General features: G+C 49.3%; 1 protein-coding gene across 1 annotated transcript; it reads left to right on the forward strand.

Annotated features, from left to right (window-relative positions):
* Positions 1–456: 456 nt before the first annotated feature.
* On the forward strand, positions 457–18,241 carry LOC140204410 (SERTA domain-containing protein 1-like). The gene is made up of 4 exons (XM_072271131.1): positions 457–584; positions 851–1,082; positions 5,980–6,050; positions 15,148–18,241. The coding sequence occupies exons 1-4, from the start codon at positions 457–459 to the stop codon at positions 15,890–15,892; spliced, it is 1,176 nt and encodes a 391-aa protein (XP_072127232.1). The 3' UTR covers positions 15,893–18,241.
* The last annotated feature ends 6,215 nt before the right edge of the window (positions 18,242–24,456 follow it).

Raw genomic sequence — 24,456 nt, forward strand, 5'->3', positions numbered from 1 at the left:
CTTCTTTCCAATCTGCCAGTTAACCTTTCGGGAGTTCTGTACGAGGACTCCCAAGCCCCTTTGCACCTCCCATTTCTGAATTCATTTCCCATCTTATAAATAGCCTACATCGTTAATAGCAAACAGATTATTTTTTTGAGCCGGCTGCGCTCACCAGCAACTTTTGTGTGTATTGTTTGAACCCTGTGCTTGGCTGGAGGAAGTCTCCAGTTATCCGGGGTTGTGCAGAAGAGTGTGTGGAGTTTGGGGTCAGCAGGTCAGGCGTCTGACTTGCGCATTTCGTGCTCTGTCACCGCTGGGTCCGAAGATTCAGGAAGAGGCCATTCCGCCCCTCGAGGTTGTCACACTTTTGCTCGATGAGATCATGGGCTGATCGGCGCCCCTGTCGCCGGAGTCTCATGACGGGCCCGAGGAATCATCAGAAGTCCTCGGGCTCCGGCTTCTGCATTCGCCGCGATGCGGGATGAGTCAGCCCTGACTCGTCCGTGGGCTCCGTCCTCCGCTCCCACACTCGACTTCCTCCTATCCCCTGCTGCTCCTCAGGGCCGCTACGAGCCGGCTGCCCCCCTTGGAATGCCAGTCTGGCCCGGGGGACGTTAATTCACGGACTGCCGTCGCCCGGGTAGCTTCCTCGGAGCCAGTTTCATCTTCGGGCAGTTCGATTGAATTCTCCCCGGTGTAAAATCAGGGACTTCGCCAGAGGTGGTGTCGGTGTTCCTGCTCTCTGAAGCTGGTCAGACAGGTACCTGAGTTCGCTTTTTGCTGCGGTGGGGGCTGCGTGTCGTCCTGCTTTGGGAGGGGATCTCGTTCCGTGAAACCCGGGTGTCAAAATCGCACCCCCCCCCCCAAGCACAGCCCCCCGGTTATGGAGTGGGAGGTTCGGATCTCTGGACAGTGTGTTGCTGCTGTCAGCTTTCAGTTTCTGTTCCCCTGTTGTGTGCGTGCGGATTGAAACGGGGGTGGCGACGGCTTTTTCCTGTATATCAGGTGACTCAGAGCGGCTGCCGCTGCCTCCCAGCCGGGCGAAGCTGCGGCCAGGACACTCGGCTCGGCAGCGGGCAGGAGGATGGGTTGACGCCGAGGTAAGGGCGGGGGGCGCTGGGGGGGTAAACGCCGGCGGGCCGGTCCTGAGCCGGAGGAAGCGACGGTGGGCAGCCTCTCCTGCCCCCCCCACCCCCGCGCCGTTAATGTTCTCAGTGACACGGTCTCACCCCGTGGCCCTGGCTCCCCGACTCTTCTATCTCCACCCTGAACCTCTGGAAGAATTGCCGCTTGTTGTTTGGACAGCGATTTGGGACGGGGAGGGGGTTGCCTTGCGAATTCTCGAGGGGCAGGCTGTCTTCCTGCTCCTTTTGACGGCTGGGACCTCTTTCCGGCTTCGAGTGAGCCAGTTACCCTGGCAACGTTCCTTCTGGGGTGGGAGTGGGGGTACGCACCCGTCTCCCATCTCCCAAGGGTGCCCCGTGTCACCAAGGCTGGGCGAACCTCTCCTACACTGGGATAGGATCTTCCTGCCCCATCCTCTCCACATTCTGGGTGGACTTTGAGGGGGGAGATGAGGGAGACCAGCTCTGGAGATCGAACAGCATCCATCCATACAGTGAAGGTGGGGGGGGGAGGGGTAACTTTAACCCGTTCCAACTTTAACCCATTACACTTGCCCAGAGTATGTATCTTGATCCATCTCTGATATGCATCTGATTAGTTTGGCAGGAGAGGGAAGGGGTAGGAGGGGCAAATATGCGGGTAGAGGAGAAGGACTTTGTGCTGCTGCTGTCTGTGAACGGGGGGGGGGGAGGAGAGGAGGGGAGGGGGTTTGTGTTAGGAGAAAGGCCAGTCTGGGAATGATGAGAGGTGTTGGGGGGGGGTAGGAATGGGTTAACATCCCCGCCACATGGTGCCAACTGTCCGAGCCCCAGAGCTGGTCTATATCAGCTCCCCCTCGGTGTCTGCCTTTGTTGCCCAGATTTGGAGATGATGGGGCAAGAAGATCCCACCCCAATGTAGGTTCCCTTGGTGATACCACCCGTTCAGAGCATCCGTAAGACATGCCAGATACCCAAGGAGAGATGAAGGGTCGCGGGGGGAGATGGAAGAGTCAATGGGTGCTGGCTGGGTACATTGGAGGCTGGCGGGAACTGGATGTGGGGGTGTCAGGGAGGGTTGCATGAGTAGACTGGAGATTGGTTGAGCTGGATGTGGGTGGCCCAGTGGGGGCCGGCTGGGTAGAGTTGTTGGTGGGGGGGGGGGGATCAACGAGGGTTGGCAGGATAGAGTTGAGTTTGGTGGGGGCTGGGTGGGAGAATGGAGGGGGGTCTCGATGGGGCCTGGAAGCTGTTGAGAAACTCGCTGAGTGTGAATGATCAGGTAGGGGGCCTGGGTCACCCAGGAGGAGGCAATAATTTGAGGTCTCGGCTGATAACTTCCAAAATCAATCCATTAGGATCAGAGCTGTTTAACATCTTGCCGACAATGATCAACTTCCTTCAACGGGCCTAAACGTTGTGGGGCATCTGGCGGGTGGGTCATGCCCCAGTGCCTGATGCCAAATCACGGGGACCATGGAAGGGGTGGGGTTTGGTGGAGACGGTCAGGCAGAGGTTCGGGGCGTGGTGGGCCGATCAAGTTCAGGGACACCCAACGGGCTGTGTTGCCTGGATTGGGGAGTGTGCCTTATGAGAAGAAGTTGAGTGAATGTGGTCTTCTCTTCTTGGAGTGACAGGGGATGAGAGGTGACCTGATAGAGGTGTATAAGAGGTGGCAAAAATAGGAAAACAGATTATTATCTGAATGGTGGCCGATTAGGAAAAGGGGAGGTGCAATGAGACCTGGGTGTCATTATACACCAGTCATTGAAAGTGGGCATGCTGTTACAGCAGGCGGTGAAAAAGGCGAATGGTATGCTGGCACTTATAGTGAGAGGATTCGAGTACAGGAGCAGGGAGGTACTACTGCAGTTGTACAAGGCCCTGGTGAGACCACACCTGGAGTATTGTGTGCAGTTTTGGTCCCCTAATCTGAGGAAAGACATCCTTGCCATAGAGCGAGTACAAAGAAGGCTCACCAGATTGATTCCTGGGATGGCAGGACTTCCATATGAAGAAAGACTGGATGTACTAGGCTTGTACTTGTTGGAATTTAGAAGATTGAGGGGGGATCTGATTGAAACGTATAAAATCCTAAAGGGATTGGACAGGCTAGATGCAGGAAGATTGTTCCCGATGTTGGGGAAGTCCAGAACGAGGGGTCACAGTTTGAGGATAAGGGGGAAGCCTTTTAGGACAGAGATTAGGAAAAACTTCTTCACACAGAGAGTGGTGAATCTGTGGAATTCTCTGCTACAAGAAACAGTTGAGGCCAGTTCATTGGCTATATTTAAGAGGGAGTTAGATATGGCCCTTGTGGCTATGGGGATCAGAGGGTATGGAGGGAAGGCTGGTGCAGGGTTCTGAGTTGGATGATCAGCCATGATCATAATAAATGGCGGTGCAGGCTCGAAGGGCCGAATGGCCTACTCCACCTATTTTCTATGTTTCTAAGATGATTAGAGGCAATGTGTGTGTTTAGGGCGTTGGGCTCACGATCTGAAGGTCGTGGGTTCGAGTCTCGGCCAGGGCAGCGTGTTGTGTCTTAACCAATTTCCCCCGGGATCAATAAGTCATGACTATGGTCATGTGGGTAGCCAGAGGCTTTTTCCCAGGGCTGAAATGGCTTCCATGAGGGGTCATAGTTTTAAGGTACTTGGAAGCAAGTACAAGGGAAGTTTTTCACACAGTAGTAGGTGCATGGAATGCTCTGCCTGCGACGGTGGTGGAGGCGGATACAAGAGGCTCTTTTAAGAGATTAGATGGGTACATGGAGCTTAGGAAAATAGAGGTAGGGAAACTTTAGGCAGTTTCTAGACGAGGTTGCATGGTCGGCACAACATTGTGGGCTGAAGGGCCTGAAATGTGCTGTAGATTTCTATGATCCCACAAGGCATGCCCCCCCAGAGGACACTCTATGTTTTCGGAACGGTTTCTTCCGCTCCGCTATCCGATTTCTGAATGGACAATGAACCCATGACGCTACCTCACTATTTGTCCTCTCCTTTTGCGCTACTTACTTAATTTTTTAATACTTTTCGTTATATTTTATTGCAAAGGATTCTCAATCTGGGGTCCGCTGACCCCTTGCTTAATTGTATTCGTCTGTGGCATGTGTGGGCACGTGGCCAAGTGGTTAAGGCGTTCGACTAGTGATCTGAAGGTCGTGAGTTTGAGCCCCAGCCGAGGCAACGTGTTGTGTCCTTGAGCAAGGCACTTAACCACACATTGCTCTGCGACCACACCGGTGCCAAGCTGTATGGGTCCTAATGCCCTTCCCTTGGACAACATCGGTGTCGTGGAGAGGGGAGACTTGCAGCATGGGCAACTGCTGGTCTTCCATACAACCTTGCCCAGGCCTGTGCCCTGGAGAATGAAGACTTTCCAGGCGCAGATCCATGGTCTCGCAAGACGAACGGATGCCTTTAAGTGGCATGAAAAAGTTTGGGAACCCCTGTTAGTATATTATATGTAATGCACTGCACTGCTGTGTCACAAGAGAGCAAATTTCACAGCAGTGACTCTGGGTCTCTCTTTGTAAGTGCAGTCATCGATTCAACACGGATGAAGCAGATTCCTTCAGAGAGCCAAAGTTGTTGGAGGCCTCTTCCTCAGCGCGTCGTGGAAGCAGAGACTCTTGAGCTTTTCAGAATCAGGTTCACTATCATCGGCATGTGTTGTGGAATTTAGCAGCAGCAGTTCAATGCAATACGTAATCTAGAAGGAAAAAAGTAAAAATAAATAAATCAATCAACTACAGTATATGTATACTGAATAGATTAAAAATTGTGCAAAAACAGAAATAATATATTAAAAATGTGTGGGAGTGTTCAAGGGTTCAATGTGCATTTAGGAATCGGGTGGCAGAGGGGAAGAAGCTGAATTGTTGAGAGTGTGCCTTCAGGCTTCTGTACCTCCTGAGGGCAGAGATGGGTTTATTCTTCATCAGGAAGGTGGGGGTGGGGGGTGTGGTGGTGAATGGTTGCCGGGGGTGGGGGTAACAGGAGGGCAGAGCTGAGGCTGCATTCAGGTCGGCACGATCTTATCGAGTGGTTCCTCCTCCCCCCTCGGATAGTGGGTGTGGAAGAGGTTGCAACACCCTGGGAGTAGGGGACCTGTGGTTTAACGTTTACAAGGACAAACGCGCCCCCCCCCCCCGCATGAGAGGGTAAAATAAATCAAGGGCGAGATGAGGTAAGATATGAGAGCAGAATTAGACCAAATTAGACCATTTGGCCCATCGGGTCTTCCTTGCCATTCGTTCATGGCTGATTTACTTTCCCTCTCAATTCCATCCTCCCCGTAATCTTTGACACCTTTACTAATCAAGAAGCCACTGACCTCCACTTTAAATATACTCGGTGACTTGGCCTCCACGGCCGTCTGTGGCAGAGAATTCCACAGATTCTTCGCTCTCTAGCTGAAGAAATCCCTCCTCATCTCCGTTCTAAAGGGACGTCCTTGTGTGCCCTCTAGTCGTAGACTCTCCCGATACTGGAAACATCCTCTCCATGTCCACTCCATCTAGACCTTTCAATATTCACTATTCAATTGAAAATCCCCCTCATTCTTCTAAACTCCAGTGAATATAGGCCGAGAGCCATCGAAGGCTTCTCAAGCGTTAACCCCTTCATTCCCTGAAACATTCTCATCAACCCTCCCCGGATCCTCAGCACATCCTTTCTTAGACAATGGACCCAAAGCTGCTCAGAACACTCCAAGTGCAGTCTGACCAATGCCTCGTGGAGTTTAAGCGTTTAAATCCTTGCTTGTATGCTGCAGTGCTCTCAAAGTGAACGACGGGCCGAATCGCGGCAGTCCGGTTGACTGGCGGTATTTCTGTGCTTCGTAGCCAGGGGGGTGAGCTAACTCCAACTCTCTCCTGGTGTTTCAGGCCGCAGAACAGCCGCGAGGAGCAGGGACTTGCAGAGGGATTGCTCGGGTGGAGTCGATGGCTGCCGTCAGGTGAGTTGAGGGAGCCTGGCCTGGGGACTGTGCCCCTGCAGAGTGAAGCTGGAGTCAGGGGTCAGTGGGCGGGGGCACCTGACTCTCGGTGTGTATTCTCTATTCCCGGAGCACTCCCCTCTTCTCTCCCCACCAGCTCTGCCAAAGCTACCGGGTCTTCGGAAATGGGACGATCCTGGAAGAGCAGCGGGATTGACACCCTGTACTCCCCCCAACCTCCACCCCCCCCCCCCCCACCGGCTTTAGAATCAGGGTCATATGACACACTACAGCGCAGAAACAGGCTCTTCAGCCCATCTGGTCTGTACTGGCCCAGTCTCATCTATGTGCACCCGGCCATAGCCCTCCATGCCCCTCTCATCCATGGACCTTATCCAAACTTATCCCACATCCACCAGTTCCGCTGGCAGCTCGTTCCACACTCTGATTGCAGGAGCTGGCTCCCCTTTAGATTTCCCCTTAAGTATTCTGCGATGGTCAATAAACCAATTGTTTGGAATCGTGTGACCCTTGGCTGGTATCTTGGGGCTGGGTGTGCCTGCACCCGCCCCCTCGCCCTGGCACTCCTTCTCTGCCACCCCCACTGTGATCAGACCGTCAGGTGGGTCCTAAAACTGGATAAAGAGAACCCAGTTAGATAAATAACACAAAAACATTATACTTGTTCATTAGTTTATTAAGAAAAATGATCCAATATTACATGTATTTGTTGGGAAAAAGTATGTGAACCTTCGCTTTCAGTAACTGGTGTGACCCCCTTGTACAGCAATAACTTTCTGATAACTTAATCAGTTCCGCACATCGGCTTGGAGGAATTTCAGGCCATTCTTCCTTACAAAACTGCTTCAACTCTTTGTTGTTTATGGGTTTCCGTGCATGAACTGCTCACTTCATGTCCTCCCACAACATTTCTATAGGATTAAGGTCAGGACTTTGACTGGGCCATTCAAAAACATGAATTTTTCTTCTTCTTAAACCATTCTGTTGTTGATTTACTCTTGTCTTTTGGATCATCGTCTTGATGCATCATCCAGCTTCTCTTAAGCTCCTGGTGATGATTGCTACCCTGACATTCTCCTGTAACTATCTTGATACAATTTTGAATTCATTGTTCCCTCAACGATTGCAATCTATCCAGGCCCTGAGGCAGCAAAGCAGCCCCGAACCAGGATGCTCCTTTCACCACGCTTCACAGTTGGGATGAGAATTTGGTGTTGGTGTGCAGTGCCCTTTTCCTCTAAACATAGCAATATTAGTTTCTGCCAAAAAGTTCAACTTTAGTCACGTCTGCCTGCAGAACATTGTCCCAGAAGCTTTGTAGAACATCCGGATAGTCTTTTGTAAACTTGAGGTGTGTAGCAATTTTTAAATTTTGGAGAGTGGTGGTTTCCTCTGTGGTGTCCTTCCATGAACACCATTCTTGTTCAGTGTTTTTCTTACAGTGGACACATGAACAGAGACCTGAGCAAGTTCTAGAGATGACTGCAGGTCTTTTGCTGTTACCCTTGGGTTCTTTCACCTCCTTCAGCATTGCACATTGTGCTCTTGGTGTGACCTTTGCAAGACGCCCACTCCTAGGGAGAGTAGCAACAGTACTGAGTTTCCTCCATTTGTAGATAATTTCTCTGACTGTGGACCAATGAACACTCGTGTCTTTGGAGATGCTTTTGTAGCCTTTTCCAGCTTCATGCATCTCTATAGTTCTTCTAAGGTTCTCTAAAAGTAGTTTATATCGAGGCATGGTGTAAATAAACCAATCTTTCTTGAGAAGAGCAGGCTCTGTCAGCAATCTGACTTTGTGCGTCTTTTTTATAGGGTAGGTCAACTCTACAGTCCACACGTCCAATCTCATCTCATTCACTGGAACACCCGACTCCAAATAGCATTTATAGAAGGCATTGCTCCAGAGCTTCACGCACTTTTTCCAAACAATACGTGTAATATTGGATCATTTTTCTCAATAAATAAATGTTTTTTTGTGTTATTTCTTTAATTGGGTTCTCTTTATCTGGTTTCAGAACTTGTGTGAAGATCTAATCATATTTGTGGTCATATTTATGCAGAAATGGAGAGAATTCTACAGGGTTCACAAACTTTCCAGCACCACTGTATGCTGTGACTCAGTGCAGTCATGACACAGAGTTTCTGACTGCCTGTGCCTATAATTCTCCCTGTTCTCAGCCTCCTTCCCTGATCCAGGAGAAGTTGACCAGGGGATTTGGGCTCTTCCCGTTCCATCAGGAGCACAACCGCCCCCAGACCTCAAAGGGCCAAAAAAACAATGGCGTGCATTTCATTGACCGAGACCGTAATCTGGGGAGATCATGAAGGCTGTCCTAGCCCAGCTCAACTCTTCAAACACCGAAGGGTAGGGGCCACTTCACTGAAGTGCTGAGCTGGGCTGGTGATAGCCCTTGATTTCCCCAGATTATGGCCTTCGGCACTTGTTCATCTGTTCCTGCTACCACAGTTCCGTGTGTCGTTTTATGGAAGATAAGGACTGTTCCACAAATTCTGAACTCTTTCCAGTTCATCCTGACCAAAACTGTACACTCCTAGTGCATGTCATCAAAAACCTTGGCAAACTTCCTCAGATCTGTGGTGGAAACTGTGCTGACTGGCTGCATTACGGTCTGGTATGGGAGGACTAATGCCTTCGAGTGAAAAATCCTACAAAAGGTAGTGGATTCAGCCCAGTACATCACGGGCAAAACCCTCCCAACCATTGAGCACATCTACATGAAACGTTGCCGTAGAAAAGCAGAATCCATCATCAGGAATCCCCACCACCCAGGCCATGCTCTTTTCTCGCTGCTGCCATCAAGTAGAAGGTACAAGAGCCTCAGGACTCACACCACCAGGTTCAAGAACAGTTACTACCCCTCAACCATCAGGCTCTTGAATAAAAGAGGATAACTACACTGGTGTTCCCAGAACCGATGATCTCACTCTAAGGACTTTATCTTGTTATTTCACGCTCTCATTATTTATTGCTAATTATTTATATTTGCATTTGCACAGATGGCTGTCCATTGATCCTGTTTACAGTTACTGTTCTATAAATTTTCTAAGTTTATACCCGCAAGAAAAAAAATCTCAGGGTTGTATGTGGTGACATGTATATACTCTGATAATAAACTTTTCTTTGGCTCACCAACAACTTTAGAACTGCAACATAATGCCCCCTCTCTTATACTAAACACCCTGAGTGATAAAGACCAGTGTGCTACACCCCGTTCACCACCCTGTCTATCTGTGATGCTCTTTTCAATCAACTATGCACTCCTAAGTCCCTCTGTCACTTCTACTCCCAAGTCCCCCTGTTCAATTACACTCCCTGGTCTCCCACCATTCACGGAATAAGCCCTACACTAGTCTGACTTTCCAAAGTGCGTCACCTCGCACTTGTCTGTATTGAAATCCATTTGCCGCCTCTCAATTCATCAAAATCCTCCCGCAAACTACGTTAACATTCTTTACAATCAACCATGCCTAATTTTAGAATCCGGTTTAAAATCACTGGCATATGCCGTGAAATTTGTTAACTTGGTGGCAGCAGCACGACGCAGTACATGGTAATGTAGGAAAAGACGCAAATAATCAATTACAGTAAGTGTATGTATATTAAATGGTTCAATTAAAAGTCGTGCAAAAACAATAATAACAAAAATGGTTCAATGTTCATTCAGAAATCGGATGGCAGAGGGGAAGAAGCTGTTCCTGAATCGCTGAGTGTGAGCCTTCAGGCTTCTGTACCTCCTACTTGATGGTAACAGTGAGAAGAGGGCATGTCCTGGGTGATGGGGCTCCTCAATGATGGACGCTGCCTTTCTGAGACACCGCTCCTTGGATACTATGTAGGCTAGTACCCATGATGGAGCTGACTAATTTTACGACTTTCTGTAGCTTCTAGTACCCAGGACGTCTTCAGGGAGTGGTGTCTCAGAAAGGCAGCGTCCATTATTAAGGACCTCCAGCACCCAGGGCATGCCCTTTTCTCACTGTTACCATCAGGTGGGAGGTACAGAAGCCTGAAGTCACACATTCAGTGATTCAGGAACAGCTTCTTCCCCTCTGTCATCCAATTCCTAAATGGACTTTGAAGCTTTGGATACTACCTCACTTTTTTAATATACAGTATTTCTGTTTTTGCACATTTTTGTAATAATCTATTCAATGTAAGTAATTGATTTACTTGTTTGTTTACTTATTACGTTTTATTTATTTTTTTTCTCTCTCTCTCTCTCTGTGCTAGATTATGTATTGCATTGAACTGCTGCTGCTAAGTTAACAAATTTCACGTCACATGCTGGTGATACTGATTCTGATTCTTATGCAATAGCAACCCCCCCCCCCCCCCCAAATACCAGACAGTGATACAGACAGTCAGAATGCTCTCTATGGTACATGTGTAGAAGCTTTCAAGTGTTTTAGGTGTCAAACCAAATCTCCTCAAACTCCTAATGAAATATAACCACCGTCTTGCTTTCTTTATAATTGCATCGATATGTTGGGACCAGGTTAGATCCTCAGAGATCTTGACACCCAGGAACTTGAAACTGCTCACTCTCTCCACTTCTGATCCCTCTATGAGGATTGGTGTGTGTTCCCTTGTCTTGCCCTTCCTGAAGTCCACAATCAGCTCTCTGGTCTTACTGCAACACCACTCCACTAGCTGGTATAGCTTGCCGTTTGGTCACCAATCTGAGATTCTGCCAACAATGGTTGTATCATCAGCAAATTTATAGATGGCACTTGAGCTATGCCTAACCAGACAGTCATGGGTATTTTGTGTGTCACCTGCATGCTTGCTGATAGTCTTTAGCATTTGCTTCCAAATCATTTATACAAATAACAAATTCTCCTCTTCTCGCTGATACAGTTGGGTATGAACACTGTTCCCTCTAAGCTGCGCGGCTGCGCAGTGACTGAAATGCTTCCACGCACGTAGCCTTTGTTGTTGTGCAGATGGAATTTCCTGGACAGTTAAGCATTTAAAGTGTCCGATAATTTTCAGGCCACGTGGGAAAAAAAATATAAAAATAAAAACAGGCAACTTTGGTTAGGAGGTACGGTCTCCTTTAACCCCACACCACCATGTTCAGGAACAGTTTTTACTCATCAGCCATCAGGCTCCTGAACCAGTGTAGATAACGTCATTTAGCTCAACACCAAACTGATTCCACAACCTAGGGAGTCACTTTCAAGGACTCTTCGATTCATGTTCTCTGTTTGCTGTCCGTCCATTTTTATATTTGCACAGTTTGCCTTTTATAGTGTTTGTGTGTAGTTTTTCCATTGTATTTCTTTTTTCTACTGCAAATGCTTGTAAGAAAATGAATCTCAGGGTAGTATATGTAAGAAATATATACTTTGATAGTAAAATTACTTTGAACCTTGAACAACAAGGGCCCAACACGATCTCCTGTGACACACCACTTGTCACCAACCTCCATTTGGAGAAACAAACTTCCTCCCTCTTCCTCCCTCTTCCTCCCTCTTCCTCCCTCTTCCTCCCTCTTCCTCCCTCTTCCTCCCTCTTCCTCCCTCTTCCTCCCTCTTCCTCCCTCTTCCTCCCTCTTCCTCCCTCTTCCTCCCTCTTCCTCCCTCTTCCTCCCTCTTCCTCCCTCTTCCTCCCTCTTCCTCCCTCTTCCTCCCTCTTCCTCCCTCTTCCTCCCTCTTCCTCCCTCTTCCTCCCTCTTCCTCCCTCTTCCTCCCTCTTCCTCCCTCTTCCTCCCTCTTCCTCCCTCTTCCTCCCTCTTCCTCCCTCTTCCCCGTGTTTCTTTCTTTCATGAATTACAGTCTCAATGATACAAACACCTAATTGACTTTAACGTTTTCTATTTATAACTTTTCAGAGTTACACATAGTCATAGTCATACTTTATTGATCACGGGGGGGAATTGGTTTTCGTTACAGTTGCACCATAAATAATTAAATAGTGATAAAACCATAAATAATTAAATAGTAATATGTAAATATTAGTAATAGTAATATGTACCACGTTTACACTGGTAGCAAATCCCAACTTTCAGAGCCTGTTTGAATATTCAGACACTGGTGGCTGGTCCAGGAGCCTCTGAGCACAACCTGCAGCTGCTCAGAATCCTGTACCCCTCTCGTGCAGTGCTGATGGGGCCATGAGCATGCGATGAGGCAGAATGTGAAGAGACAAGAGAAAGCAGTCCTGAACAGGCAGAGATACACACTTAGCAACGTGTTCATACAGGAGATGGCCACTTAATCCCACAGGTGCCCACGCAAGGCTTCATGGTCATGGCAGTCTTTCTCGGGGTAAACACAAGTGTCCCGTATTTTGACTGCTACTTTTGTCCCTTATTTGAGAGTGAGAAAGTTGGCAACCCTGTATTACAGAGAAATTTCAGTGCAGGTAGATAAATGAAATACGAGGTTTACATCAAGTTGGGAACTGGCCTCTCCCATTGGTGCCGCCCTCTGGTGTTTAATCGGTGGAATGACAAGCTGGATTGGCAGGAACTCAACCAACTGGTTGGGACTACAACCGGAGGTCGTGGATTAAGGGTGAAAGGTGGAAAGTTTGAGGGGAACATGAGGGGAAACTTCTTCGCTCAGAGGGTGGCGAGAGTGTGGGACAAGTGGTGGATGCGAGCTTGATTTCAACGTTGAAGAGAAGTTTGGAGAGGTGCATGGATGGTAGCAGCATGGAGAGCTACGGTCAGTGCAGGTTGATGGGAGTAGGGACTAGATGGGCCAAAGGGCCTGTTTCTGTGCTGTACTTTTCTATGACCATCAATTTTGCTGGACATGTCAATCAGGGACTTGGGCTTTTTTTTTGCTTGATATTTTGAATGTGCTGTGTGTGTTTTGCATCTTGATCCCAGAGGAACACTGTTTCATTCGGCTGTGTTCATGTATGGTTGAATGATAATTAACCTTGAACTTGGTTTGAAGATAGACTGGGAGATCCAGGGTTCATTCTTTGGCGTAAGAGAGGTCCATCCAAAGGTCTGATAACAGGATGGTGCCACCATGAGCCTGGTGGTACATGTCGTCATCATCTCCACCGTCTGGATCAGGGGTCCCCAACCTGGGTCCACCGGCCCCTTGGTCCATAGCATAGGAGCTAGGGCTTTACTCTCTGGAGAGAAGGAGGATGAGAGGAGACATGATGGAGCTGTACAAGATAATAAGAGGAATAGATAGAGTGGATAGACAGCACCTCTTCCCCAGGGCACCACTGCTCAATACAAGAGGACATGGCTTTAAGGTAAGGGGTGGGAAGTTCAAGGGGGATGTTAGAGGAAGGTGTTTTACTCAGAGAATGGTTGGTGCGTCAAACCAATTTCTCCCGGGATTAATAAAGTATGACTATGAATGCACTGCCTGAGTCAGTGGTGGAGGCAGATACACTAGTGAAATTTGAGAGACTACTAGACAGGTATATGGAGGAATTTAAGGTGGGGGGGTTATATGGGAGGCAGGGTTTGAGGGTCGGCACGACATTGTGGGCCGAAGGGCCTGTACTGTGCTGTACTATTCTGTGTTCTATAAAAGAAATAGGAGCAGGAGTCCGTCATCCAGCTCGTCGAGCCTCCTCCGCCATTCAGTAAAATCATGGCTGATCTGGCCATGGACTCATCTCCACCTACCTGCCTTTTCCCCATAACCCTTAATTCCCCCACTAGGCAAAAAGCTACCCAACCTTGTCTGAAATATATTTACTGAGGTAGCCTCCACTGCTTCATTGGGCAGAGAATTCCACAGATTCACCACTCTCTGGGAAAAGCAGTTCCTCCTCATCTCCGTCCTAAATCTACTCCCCCAAATCTTGAGGCTGTGTACCCCTGGTTCTTACTCTCACTTACCAGTGGAAACAACTTTCCTGCCCTTATCTATCCCTTTCATAAGTTTATAAGTTTCTACAAGATCTCTCATTCTTCTAAAAGTAGAATTTTTGCATAAAGGGCTGGGGACCCCTGGTCTAAATAACGGGAGGACGGAGAAGGAGGAATGGCCTGGGCAGGGGAAGTCCTTGATAACGTTGGCCACTTTCTGAAGAAAGTGGGGAGTGCAGACAGAGTCTGTGGCGGGTTTGCTGGTTTCTCTGATGGACTGGACCTGTGTCCACAAATGTCTGCAGTTTCCTCTGGTCACAGGCAGAGCAGTTTCCGTACCGAGCCGCGGTGCGTCTGCGTAAAAAAAACAATCAATTTCAACCCACCAAAGTTCAAAGTAGATTTATTATCAAAGTACCGTATACTACCCCGAGATTCGTTTCCCTGCAGGCATTCATGATAGAACAGAGAAATACAACAGTCAATGAAAAACTACATACACAAAGACTGACAAAACAACCAAAGTGCAGAAGAAGGCAGTCTGTGTAAATAAAACTAACTAGCTAACTAAATAACTAACATGAGTTGCAGAGTCCTTGAAAGTGAGTCCGTAGGTTGTGGAATCAGTTCAGTGTTGAGGTGAGTGATGTTATCCAGGCTGGTTCACGAGCCTGATGGTTGGATGGTAATAGCTGTTCCTGGACCTGCTGGTGTGGGACCTAATGTTTCTGTACCTCCATCCTGGTGTAACTTAAAGTTGCAGATGTAATTTAAAGCATATTTTTAAAACTTTAATGTAACTTCAGGCATACCAGATTTAAGTTATTGCATCTTTAAAACTTAACCTCCATGAGGACTACAACCGTGTCGCAGGGTTTGGGGGCTTGCGTGCCTCAATGACCCGGAGTGCGATGTTGGCTGGAGTCAGGGCCTTGTAGGGTCACCCATGCCACACAGGTCAAAGGGCAGAGGCCAGACTAAGAGTGGTCCACTGGCCCTCCAGGTTCGGGGGGCCAACTCAGGCGAGCAAACCCGATTGGTCAAAGAACAATTGTTACAGAAACAGCGGTGAAACAAACCTTCATTGCCGCCCTAAAGTAAATGAATTTGCAACTTAAATTTTGTAAAGATAACATAGAAGTTTTCATGCGGTTTAAAAGTTTTCCCCTAGCAACGGACTTTTCCAGAGTCACACCGCTTACTGTTACTGTGCTCTTGCCTAGAGTTACTCAGAAGTTTCGGGGATCAGTCTGATATTCCTTCTCTACTGTTCTGCTTAGGTTTACCCCGGGGAAAGGGCTGAAACGTAAACGAGGCGAGGACGATGCTGCCCCGGCTACGCTGCTGGCCTTCCAGTGCGACTCGCTGTTGGACCTGTCGCTGCTCAAGCTGCACCAGAGCTGCGCCGTGGCCGAGTGCAACCTGCGACGGTCCGTGCTGATCGCCAACGCCCTGCGGCGCCTGCAGGCCGAGGGATTGCCGCCGGTGGCCGGCTCCGCCCCCCAGCTCCAGCCCCCGGCCCAGGCCGCGCCGAAGCCCGAGGGCGTGGACCAGAACAACAACCCGGCCCAGGCCGACCTGGGCCTCCTCTCGGGCAACGACTCCTCGCTCTCCTCCGCCATCTCCAGCATCCTGCAGGACCTGGACTACGCGCAGGGCCTCAGCCCGGCGCGGGAGCAGGCCTCCGCGGAGGACGACCAGCTGCAGCCCCCGAGGCCTGGCTCGCCCGGCTCCCGGCCCCTCGACTCCATCTTCGCCACCTTCGAGATCACCGAATCGGACGCCTTCCTGGTCGACGGCTCCCTGGACGCCATCTTCGAGGACATTGACACCTCCATGTACGACACCCAGCCGGCCCTTTCCGCTGCGCTCTGGGAGCCGATCAAGCCAATGCCAGCGCCGGTGGCCGCCTTCCCTCCCTGCCCGCTGGCCAAAGCCCCCTGCGACCGATCCTCCAGCCGGGCGCCCAGCGGGCGAACAGACTTTGCCGATATAGAGAGTGTGATGGATCTGCTGGTTGGATGAGGCGGGGAGCCCCTGCACTTGCGAGAGATTTGATGTGATGCCGACTGGTTTCCGAGGTTGGTGGAGAGGCTGCTGGACAGCTTTGCTCACCCCTCAGTACTCCCCAGTCCTTTTCCATAATGCTGAGGTGGGGGAGGGAGGGCAGACCCTCCAGCACTCTTTACACCCCTTTTCCAATTCTCCAGTTGTTCAGTTTGGAAGTAAAACATTCCCGTTTTTGTGGGCGGGAGGCGGAGGGGAGACTGTGTCTTCCACTGGCCAGCACCTTGAACTTTGATTGCCGCTGGGCTCGGATTTTTTCCCCCTGCCGAGGTCCGAAGGCAGCTGGCGGGCCTTGTTTTGCAGGCTGAAGCCTGCGCCCAGGTCGGCCGCGGGTTGGGAGCGTAGCCCCAGCACGGAGGGGTCGGGCTGAGCAGCCTCTCTCTTTTTGCTGTCAATTCTTTTCACTGTTACATCCTCGTTGCTTTTGAAAAGGAGGTTCCGGGCGCGAGTGTGGTGCTGTGGGTGTGGATAGAGGCCTTGTAGAGCCAGTCCATGTGGGCGGGTGGGGTGGGGAGGTACTGGGAAGCATTAATGTGCAGTGTAACGGATCACCAACCATCCTGTACGAGGTCTCCACCCCTGCCCCTTCTTTCACCGTCATTCCATAGTTTCCCTTTTCTCTATTTCCTTCTCTTCTTCTTCGTCTTCTCTTTCACTCTCGCTGCCTCCAGCCTTCCTCTGCGACCTTTATCAAAGCTGAAGACTACCTGGCCCTCGCTAGGGTCCTCAATCCCTCCTGCTCACGAACTCAGAGCCCAGGCCTCTTCAAATCAAGTCAAGTTTAGTTATCACACAAGCCATACGTAGATACATCTGAGCAAGGCAGCTTTCCCCTGGGGCCAAGGTGCAAAATAGCAGGCAAACATTCAAAAATAGCGAGTAACATAATTCGAAATATCAAGGGGGGGGGTGGTTTAAAAAAACATGTATAGTCCAAGACCCTGAGCGGCAATTCCCAGTAACTGATGGTACAGTCTCCCGGCAGTGTACGGATGCACGCAATCCAGCCTGTCATTCCACCGCTCGAACACGAGGGGGCAGCACTGACAGGTGAGGCCGGGCCCCAGCTGAGCTCGCCCACGCTGCAGCGCTTCCTCGCCTCTCCACCTGGTCTGCAGCAGCAGGCAAGCCCGAGGCTTGAGGCCCAGTCTTTGCTGCAGCTCCCCTCCCCCCCCGCATCTCTCAATACCCCACATCGAATGCCTAACTTTTAACTTTTGTATTAATGTTATTGTATGAATGTTAATTATGCGTGCCACTTACATGTTCTACTATTAATGTATGTTTTTTTGTCCTGCATGCTTTGGTTATGGCACACGGCAGTGAGGAAGACTATTACTGACCCTAGTGCGCCTGCCCCTCTCAGTTGGGTAATTAATTGGCCTCTGTTTCTCCTTTGGCAGCTTATGCTGGAGTGAAAAGTTCCCTCTGTGGGTAGCCCCTTCCTTGGTCAACTGCATAACCCTGGGGCACTGACTTGAGAAAGTTTCCCACAGGATACTGGGAGAAGGGCTGATAGTGGTGCTGGTTGGCTGGGGAGCTGGTTTGGCATTGAAATTTATTGGGACTGGGAGAGTTTAACTCTTGGAGAAGCTGCTTCCCTCTGTCTCTAGACTCTCCCCTCCTCTCCGCCCCTCCCTCGTTTGGAGGTACCTGCCTGCCTGCCCTCACAGCGTTAGTTTACGGTGCCGTACGGTCACCTACGTGGGGTTTTCGCAGAATCCCGGCGGGCTGCCTTGGCACCTTTCTCTTACACACTGCGGGCAGCGTGTGCTGGTGTTGCCATCTTTTTTTCCCAAGTGCAGCCCGCCACACCTATTTATGGAGAGGCTGGGCATGGCTCTGTTGAGGGAGTTGGGTCAGGGGTGGCAGAGGGAGAGAGAACAGGGACAGAACTCTGAGCCTGGGGACTGGCAAACCAGAGAGTTGTTGAATGGACTGGTTATTGTAATTCAAAAGTTCCTGGTGACTCCCAGTAAAACCCCAACAAGTCCAGCAGCGAAGTCTCGATAGTTTGGCGTCTGACTCATCAGGTAGTTTCCTTGGGTTCATTGGAAAATTTATTAAGCCATCGTGTAATATATTTTCATGAAATGAAACCATATTAAATGGTCTGGAAAGCCTGCCAGTCTGTCAGCACCAAAGTCCTGAGCTTGCCGGATTATTGGAGTTCTTTTTAAAAAGAATGTTAAGCTCAAATCTGTTTTTTTTTCTGCCTGTATGTGCCAGAATTATGTAAATAATTAAATTTTACTCTGCTCCTGAGTTTAAACTAATTTAAAAACAATAAAATGGCTTTTAGTGGTTTTTCTGGGAGCTGCTTCTGACCATAGGCGTGTGTGTGCATGTGTGTGTGCGCGTGTGCGTTCACACTTACCACAGGTGGGTTACGCGTCATCCTGAAGACCCCAGCACTGCACACCCCAGCTGAAGGTTTGGGTCCTGGGCTCTGGGTTACAAACAGGGCTGCTGGACAGCATCATGACGTGAACAGAGGTGCCAGAGAGACACTAAAGCTGCAGGATTCCCAAAGACGAGCTGCAGGCATTGTGTTGGGAAACTCTTAGTGGAAGAGGCCGCCCATCCCAATATTCATTCAGGTGCCTTGCCATTCGGCATTGGCGATCATGTCTCTCCATCCATCACGGTCCCTGACCCTCCGAATTGTAGTTGTTGCCTCCCCTGTTTCTAACCATGATGTTATTACATCTATCATTTTCATTCTCTGTCTGTCTTTGCTTCTTTTTCCTTCCAGCTTTCCAGTTGTAACGAAATGTTCTCATGTCTCTCTTCACATGATGTGTCAACGCAATATTACGTGACCTTTTTGTATGCTGAAGATCAAAAAAAACAATATACTTATGCAAACACGAAGAAATCTGCAGATGCTGGAAATTCAAGCAACACACATCAAAGTTGCTGGTGAACGCAGCAGGCCAGGCAGCATCTCTAGGAAGAGGTGCAGTCGACGTTTCAGGCCGAGACCCTTCGTCAGGACTAACTGAAGGAAGAGTGAGTAAGAGATTTGAAAGCGGGAGGGGGAGGGGGGGGATCCAAAATGACAGGAGAAGACAGGAGGGGGAGGGATGGAGCCAAGAGCTGGACAGGTGATAGGCAAAAGGGATATGAGAGGATCATGGGACAGGAGGCCCAGGGAGAAGGAAAAGGGGGAGGGGGAGAAAATCCAGAGGATGGGCAAGGGGTATAGTGAGAGGGACAGAAGGAGAAAAAGGAGAAAGAGAAAAAGAATGTGTGTATATAAATAAATAATGGATGTGGTACGAGGGGGAGGTGGGGCATTAGCGGAAGTTTGAGAAGTCAATGTTCATGCCGTCAGGTTGGAGGCTACCCAGACGGAATATAAGGTGTTGTTCCTCCAACCTGAGTGTGGCTTCATCTTTACAGTAGAGGAGGCCGTGGACAGACATATCAGAATGGGAATGGGATGTGGAATTAAAATGCGTGGCCACTGGAAGATCCTGCTTTGTCTGGCAGACAGAGCGTAGGTGTTCAGCGAAATGATCTCCCAGTCTGCGTTGGGTCTCGCCAATATATAGAAGGCCACAGCGGGAGCACCGGACGCAGTATATCACCCCAGCCAGCAATGTATCTACAGTGCTTCCTTTGAATTACATACAGTTTCATACACTTCCTTCTTTGCACCCACACTCCAGCCACCCTAAATGAATGTTAATCAGCATTGGCTGGTTTACAATCAACTCCAGCCCACAGCTCCAGGAAAATTATTGTTCAGGGCTGCACTTTAAATTCAATCTACAATCCATATTCACGCCTGAAGATTGGTTGCTGCTGAAGTAAATATTTGCGAGGTACCCTAACTCTGGAATATGCCCTATCAGACACTCTCCTGAAATTCCAGAGGTTGAGTTCAGTTTATCATCCTGTTTGCAAGTGCGGCGAGGAAGAGGTTAAATGACAATCTTGCTTTTGGTAACAACACAGGCGCAGCATCGGTTATACAAGGCAGCAGAGGAGTTGTGGAAACAGAGATTCAGCAGCTGCTGGAAATCGAGCAAAGCATACACCAAACACTTGGGGAACTGGGCAAGTCAGGCAGCATCTATGGAGGGGAAGGAAAAGGTTGTTTTGGGCTGAGATCCTGCATCAGGATATTCCCTTCTCCCCACCACCCTATTCTGGCTTCTATTTGCACCCCTTCCTTTCCAGTCCTGATGCATCAATGATCTGGAAGAGGGGACCAAGTGTAGTGTATCTAAGTTTGCTGACGACACTAAACTGGGTGAAAAACCAAATTGTTCAGAGGATATGGAGAGTCTGCAGAGAGATATAGATAGGTTAAGTGAGTGGGCAAGGGTCTGGCAGATGAAGTACAATGTTGGTAAGTGCGAGGTCATCTACTTTAGAAGGAAAAATGAAAGAGCAGATTATTATTTAACTGGGAAAAGATTGCAGCAGGCTGCTGTGCAGAGGGACTTGGGAGTGCTTGTGCATGAATCACAAAAAGTTGGTTTGCAGGTGCAGCGGGCTAATTGGGATTTTGGCCTTCATTGCTAGAGGGATTGAATTCAAGAGCAGGGAGCTCATGCTGCAACTGTACAGGGTACTGGTGAGGCCGCATCTGGAGCACTGTGTGCAGTTCTGGTCTCCGTACTCGAGGAAGGATATTCTGGCTTTGGAGGCAGTGCAGAGGAGGTTCACCAGGTTGATTCCAGAAGTGAGGGGGTTAGACTATGAGGAGAGATTGAGTCGCCTGGGACTGTACTCACTGGAATTCAGAAGGATGAGAGGAGACCTTATAGAAACATATAAAATTATGAAAGGGATAGATAAGATAGAGGCAGGAAAGTTGTTTCCGCTGGTAGACGAGACTAGAACTAGGGGACACAGCCTCAAGATTCAGGGGAATAAACGTAGGACCGAGATGAGGAGGATCTGCTTTTCCCAGAGAGTGGTGAATCTGTAGAATTCTCTGCCCAGTGAAGCAGTGGAGACTACCTCAGTGATTATATTTAAGACAAGGTTGGATAGATTTTTGCCTAGTGAGGGAATTAAGGGTTATGGGGAAAAGGCAGGTAGGTGGAGGTGAGTCCATGGGCAGATCAGCCATGATCTTATTGAATGGTGGAGCAGGCTCAACGGGCCAGATGGCCGACTCCTGCTCCTGTTTCTTATGTTCTTATGAAGGGTTTCAGCCCAAAACATTGGCTCTTTAAAGGATCAAAGTACATTCATGATCAAAGCATGTGTACAGAATACAGCTCTGAGATTTGTCCTCCCACAGGCAGCCATGAAACAAAGAAACTCCACGGAACCCGTTCAAGAAAGCCTCAAACACCTGACACACAAAAAAAGTACAAATTGCACAAATGGCAAAAAGCAAATGGACAACGCATAGAACATCGAACATCACACCAAGAGTCCAGTAGTACTCAGATCTCTTCTCACTGTTGCCATCAGGGAGGAGGTACAGGAGCCTGAAGACACACCCTCAGCATTTCAGGAACAGCTTCTTCCCCTCTGCCATCAGATTTCTGAATGGGCATTGAACCCGCGAACACTACCTCACTACTTCTTTTATTATTATTTCTGTTTTTGGACTTAATCTATTTAATATAATGTATATACTTTCTGTAATTGATTTACTTATTTAGATTAGATTATGAGGACACTCAGTCCTCGTTTATTGTCATTTAGTAATGCATGCATTAAGAAATGATACAATGTTCCTCCAGAATGATATCACAGAAACACATGACAGACCAAGACTAAAACTGACAAAACCACATAATTATAACATATAGTTACAATAGTGCAAAGCAATACCGTAATTTGATAAAGAACAGACCACAGGAACTTTTTAAAAAAAGTCTCAAAGTCTCGAAAGTCCCATCATCCCAGGCAGACGGTAGAAGGAAGAAAAACTCTCCCTACCATGAACCTCCAGCGCTGCAAACTTGCCGATGCAGCACCCTGGAAGCACCCGACCACAGCCGACTCTTGACTCTGTCCGAAAACTTTGAGCCTCCGACCAGCCCCCCGACACCGAGCATCGAGCACCATCTCTGCTGAACGCCTCGACCCCAGCCCCGGTCGCCAGCAGCAGGCAAAGCCGAGGATTTGGGGCCTTCCCCTCCGGAGATTCTCGATCGCACAGTAGCAGCGGCAGTGAAACAGGCATTTCAGAAGTTTCACCAGATATTCCTCCGTGCTTCTCACGTCCGTCTCCATCAAATCAGAATTGTGCACGGCCCCTATTTAACAAATACAAATATCACTTACCGGAGAGGCTGCTCGCGCTGCCCTCGCGTCATCATCTTCTCTTCTCCAATACTTTTGTCAATATTATCATGTATTGCATTATACTGCTGCCACTAAGTTAGCAAATTTCACAACATATGCTGGTGATATTAAACCTGATTCTGAGTTTAGTTCCGTTCAGTACCACTCCGCTAGCCACTGCAGAGCAAGGGGCCTTCCTTTATCCAACCGTCCCAGTCAAACCATTCAATAACGAAGAGTAACTAAAATCCAGAAACACGTGCAACGTTAACTCCAAAGTCCCCCAAAACGAGTCCTCGGCCTCTCCAGTCAATTCTTGCCATGTGGATCCCAGGACTCCTGCACTTTCCTCTGACGGCAGCTAGCGAGAGGGAGAGGAGGACCGGCCAAACGCAGGCAGACGTTTCCCTCCGCAGATGCTGCCCTTCTGCGTTCCGCCGGCGTTTTGTGGGTTGCTTGCGGGAAAGAAGAAAAAACATAGGGCTTATTTTTCTCATAATGTTTCATTTTGCACAATCTACTTGAGCGCAAAAGGTGGCCCATGGTTTTCAGGTGGCCTCTGGAGGACTTTGGGAGAACCTCGACGGTGGTCCGGAGGGGGAGTTGTTTCTGGGACGTGTGGGCCAACTCTTCTCCCAGCTTTAGGGGTCAGCTCTTGAGGTGGCTATTCATGGGGTCATCGGGGGGGGGAGGGCTCTGGTCCACATCGATGTCCTGGATCATCCCAGCTTACCTGCATATCCACGACGGATCTCCACCCGGACCAAAATTTTCCATCCGCTCCCTCCCTCATTCCGCACTTCTCCTGAAGTCTTCGCTACCTCCTGCCAAGGTGATTGCTCCAGTTTCCCCTTTCATGCTGCTCTCCACGGACTTCATTCCCGAACCCACGCCAGGGCACCGTGGTAACGTTAGCAGTTGGCGCGACGCTATTACAGCTGGGGCCATCAGAGTTCAATCCCGGCCTCCTCCTCGGAGTCGGTGCATCCTTCGTGTGGAATGCGTGGGTTTCCCCCGGGTGCTCTGCTTTCCCTCCCACAGTCCAAAGATGTAACTGTTGGTAAGTTAATCGGTCGTTGTTAAATTGTCCCGTGATCAGGCGGGCTAGGGTTAAATGGTGGCAGCGCAGCTCGGAAGGGCCTGTTCCTGTATCTGTAAAAAACACACACACACACATACACACACAAGACCCAGCCCGCGAATGTCCACTGACTTCACCCTCTCCCAGCCTGCTACTGATCTTTTTAACTTTGTTGTTCAGACCCTCGGAGTTCTCATCCAACGCTCCATCGTGGGACCAAGTGCCGATTAGGTGAGTGGGTTTGCCGAACGCCAGTGCCCATGGCCGTCCTGGGATCCCTCTTACATACCACTTCAGCTTCCCCCTCCTACTAGCAGAATGACCTGCCCGTCCTCGGCTTCCTTCCCTGTCAGAGTGAGGCCCAACACATTCAACCAAATACCTGTGAATACAGCCAAACAAGAGACCGTTGCTGCGAGAATGGAAACCAGTAGGGACAGATCCCACAGCACAAAGCACACACCTTGCGTGTACAAGATAGTAAGCGCATGTAAGATGTCAGTAAACTACAGCCACACAAAAAAAAAAGTCCGTACCGAGTCCGTGGATGCTGCAGAAATCTGCATCGGCTGCAATACTGCCTGCTTTCTGCCGAGCGGACACTGGGGGGCAGCACCAAATCCAACCCGGACGCCGCACCACACTGCCCCTGGTGGAGCACACCAGCTGTGACGCCTCTCTCCTGGGAGGTAAACAGACGACCCTGCGGCTTGAGGCCAGGTCCGTGAATGCCACAGAGCTCTGCAGTCTGTCTTTGGCCGTATCTGTCTGTTGATAATAAATTTACTTTGAACTGAGAAGAGAAATGCTTTGTATTCTGCCTGAACGATCTACCCTCCGGTGCTAGGAAGTGTCTTTTCCAGTTTTGGGTAACTTGCATCCTCTATGCTTCCCTCTCTCCTTCAAATCCTCCCCAGTCCTCCCATTTTTGTTTCTTCTCACTCCTGGTTACATCCAGAGCCACCCACATACCTCACCACCATGTTTCATTCCACGCCCCCCTTGTGTCTTGTGTTTCTGTGATATCTTTCTGGAGGAACGTTGTATCATTTTTTAATGCGTGCATTTCTAAATGACAATAAACGAGGACTTTAGGAGGACCACTATCATCCCGGCACCCAAGAAAAGCAGGGTACCCTGCCTTGACATCTACCACTGGTTACGACACACATTAACTCGA

The sequence above is a fragment of the Mobula birostris genome, chromosome 10 (genome assembly GCF_030028105.1).
Source record: "Mobula birostris isolate sMobBir1 chromosome 10, sMobBir1.hap1, whole genome shotgun sequence".
Taxonomy (NCBI): Eukaryota; Metazoa; Chordata; class Chondrichthyes; order Myliobatiformes; family Myliobatidae; genus Mobula; species Mobula birostris.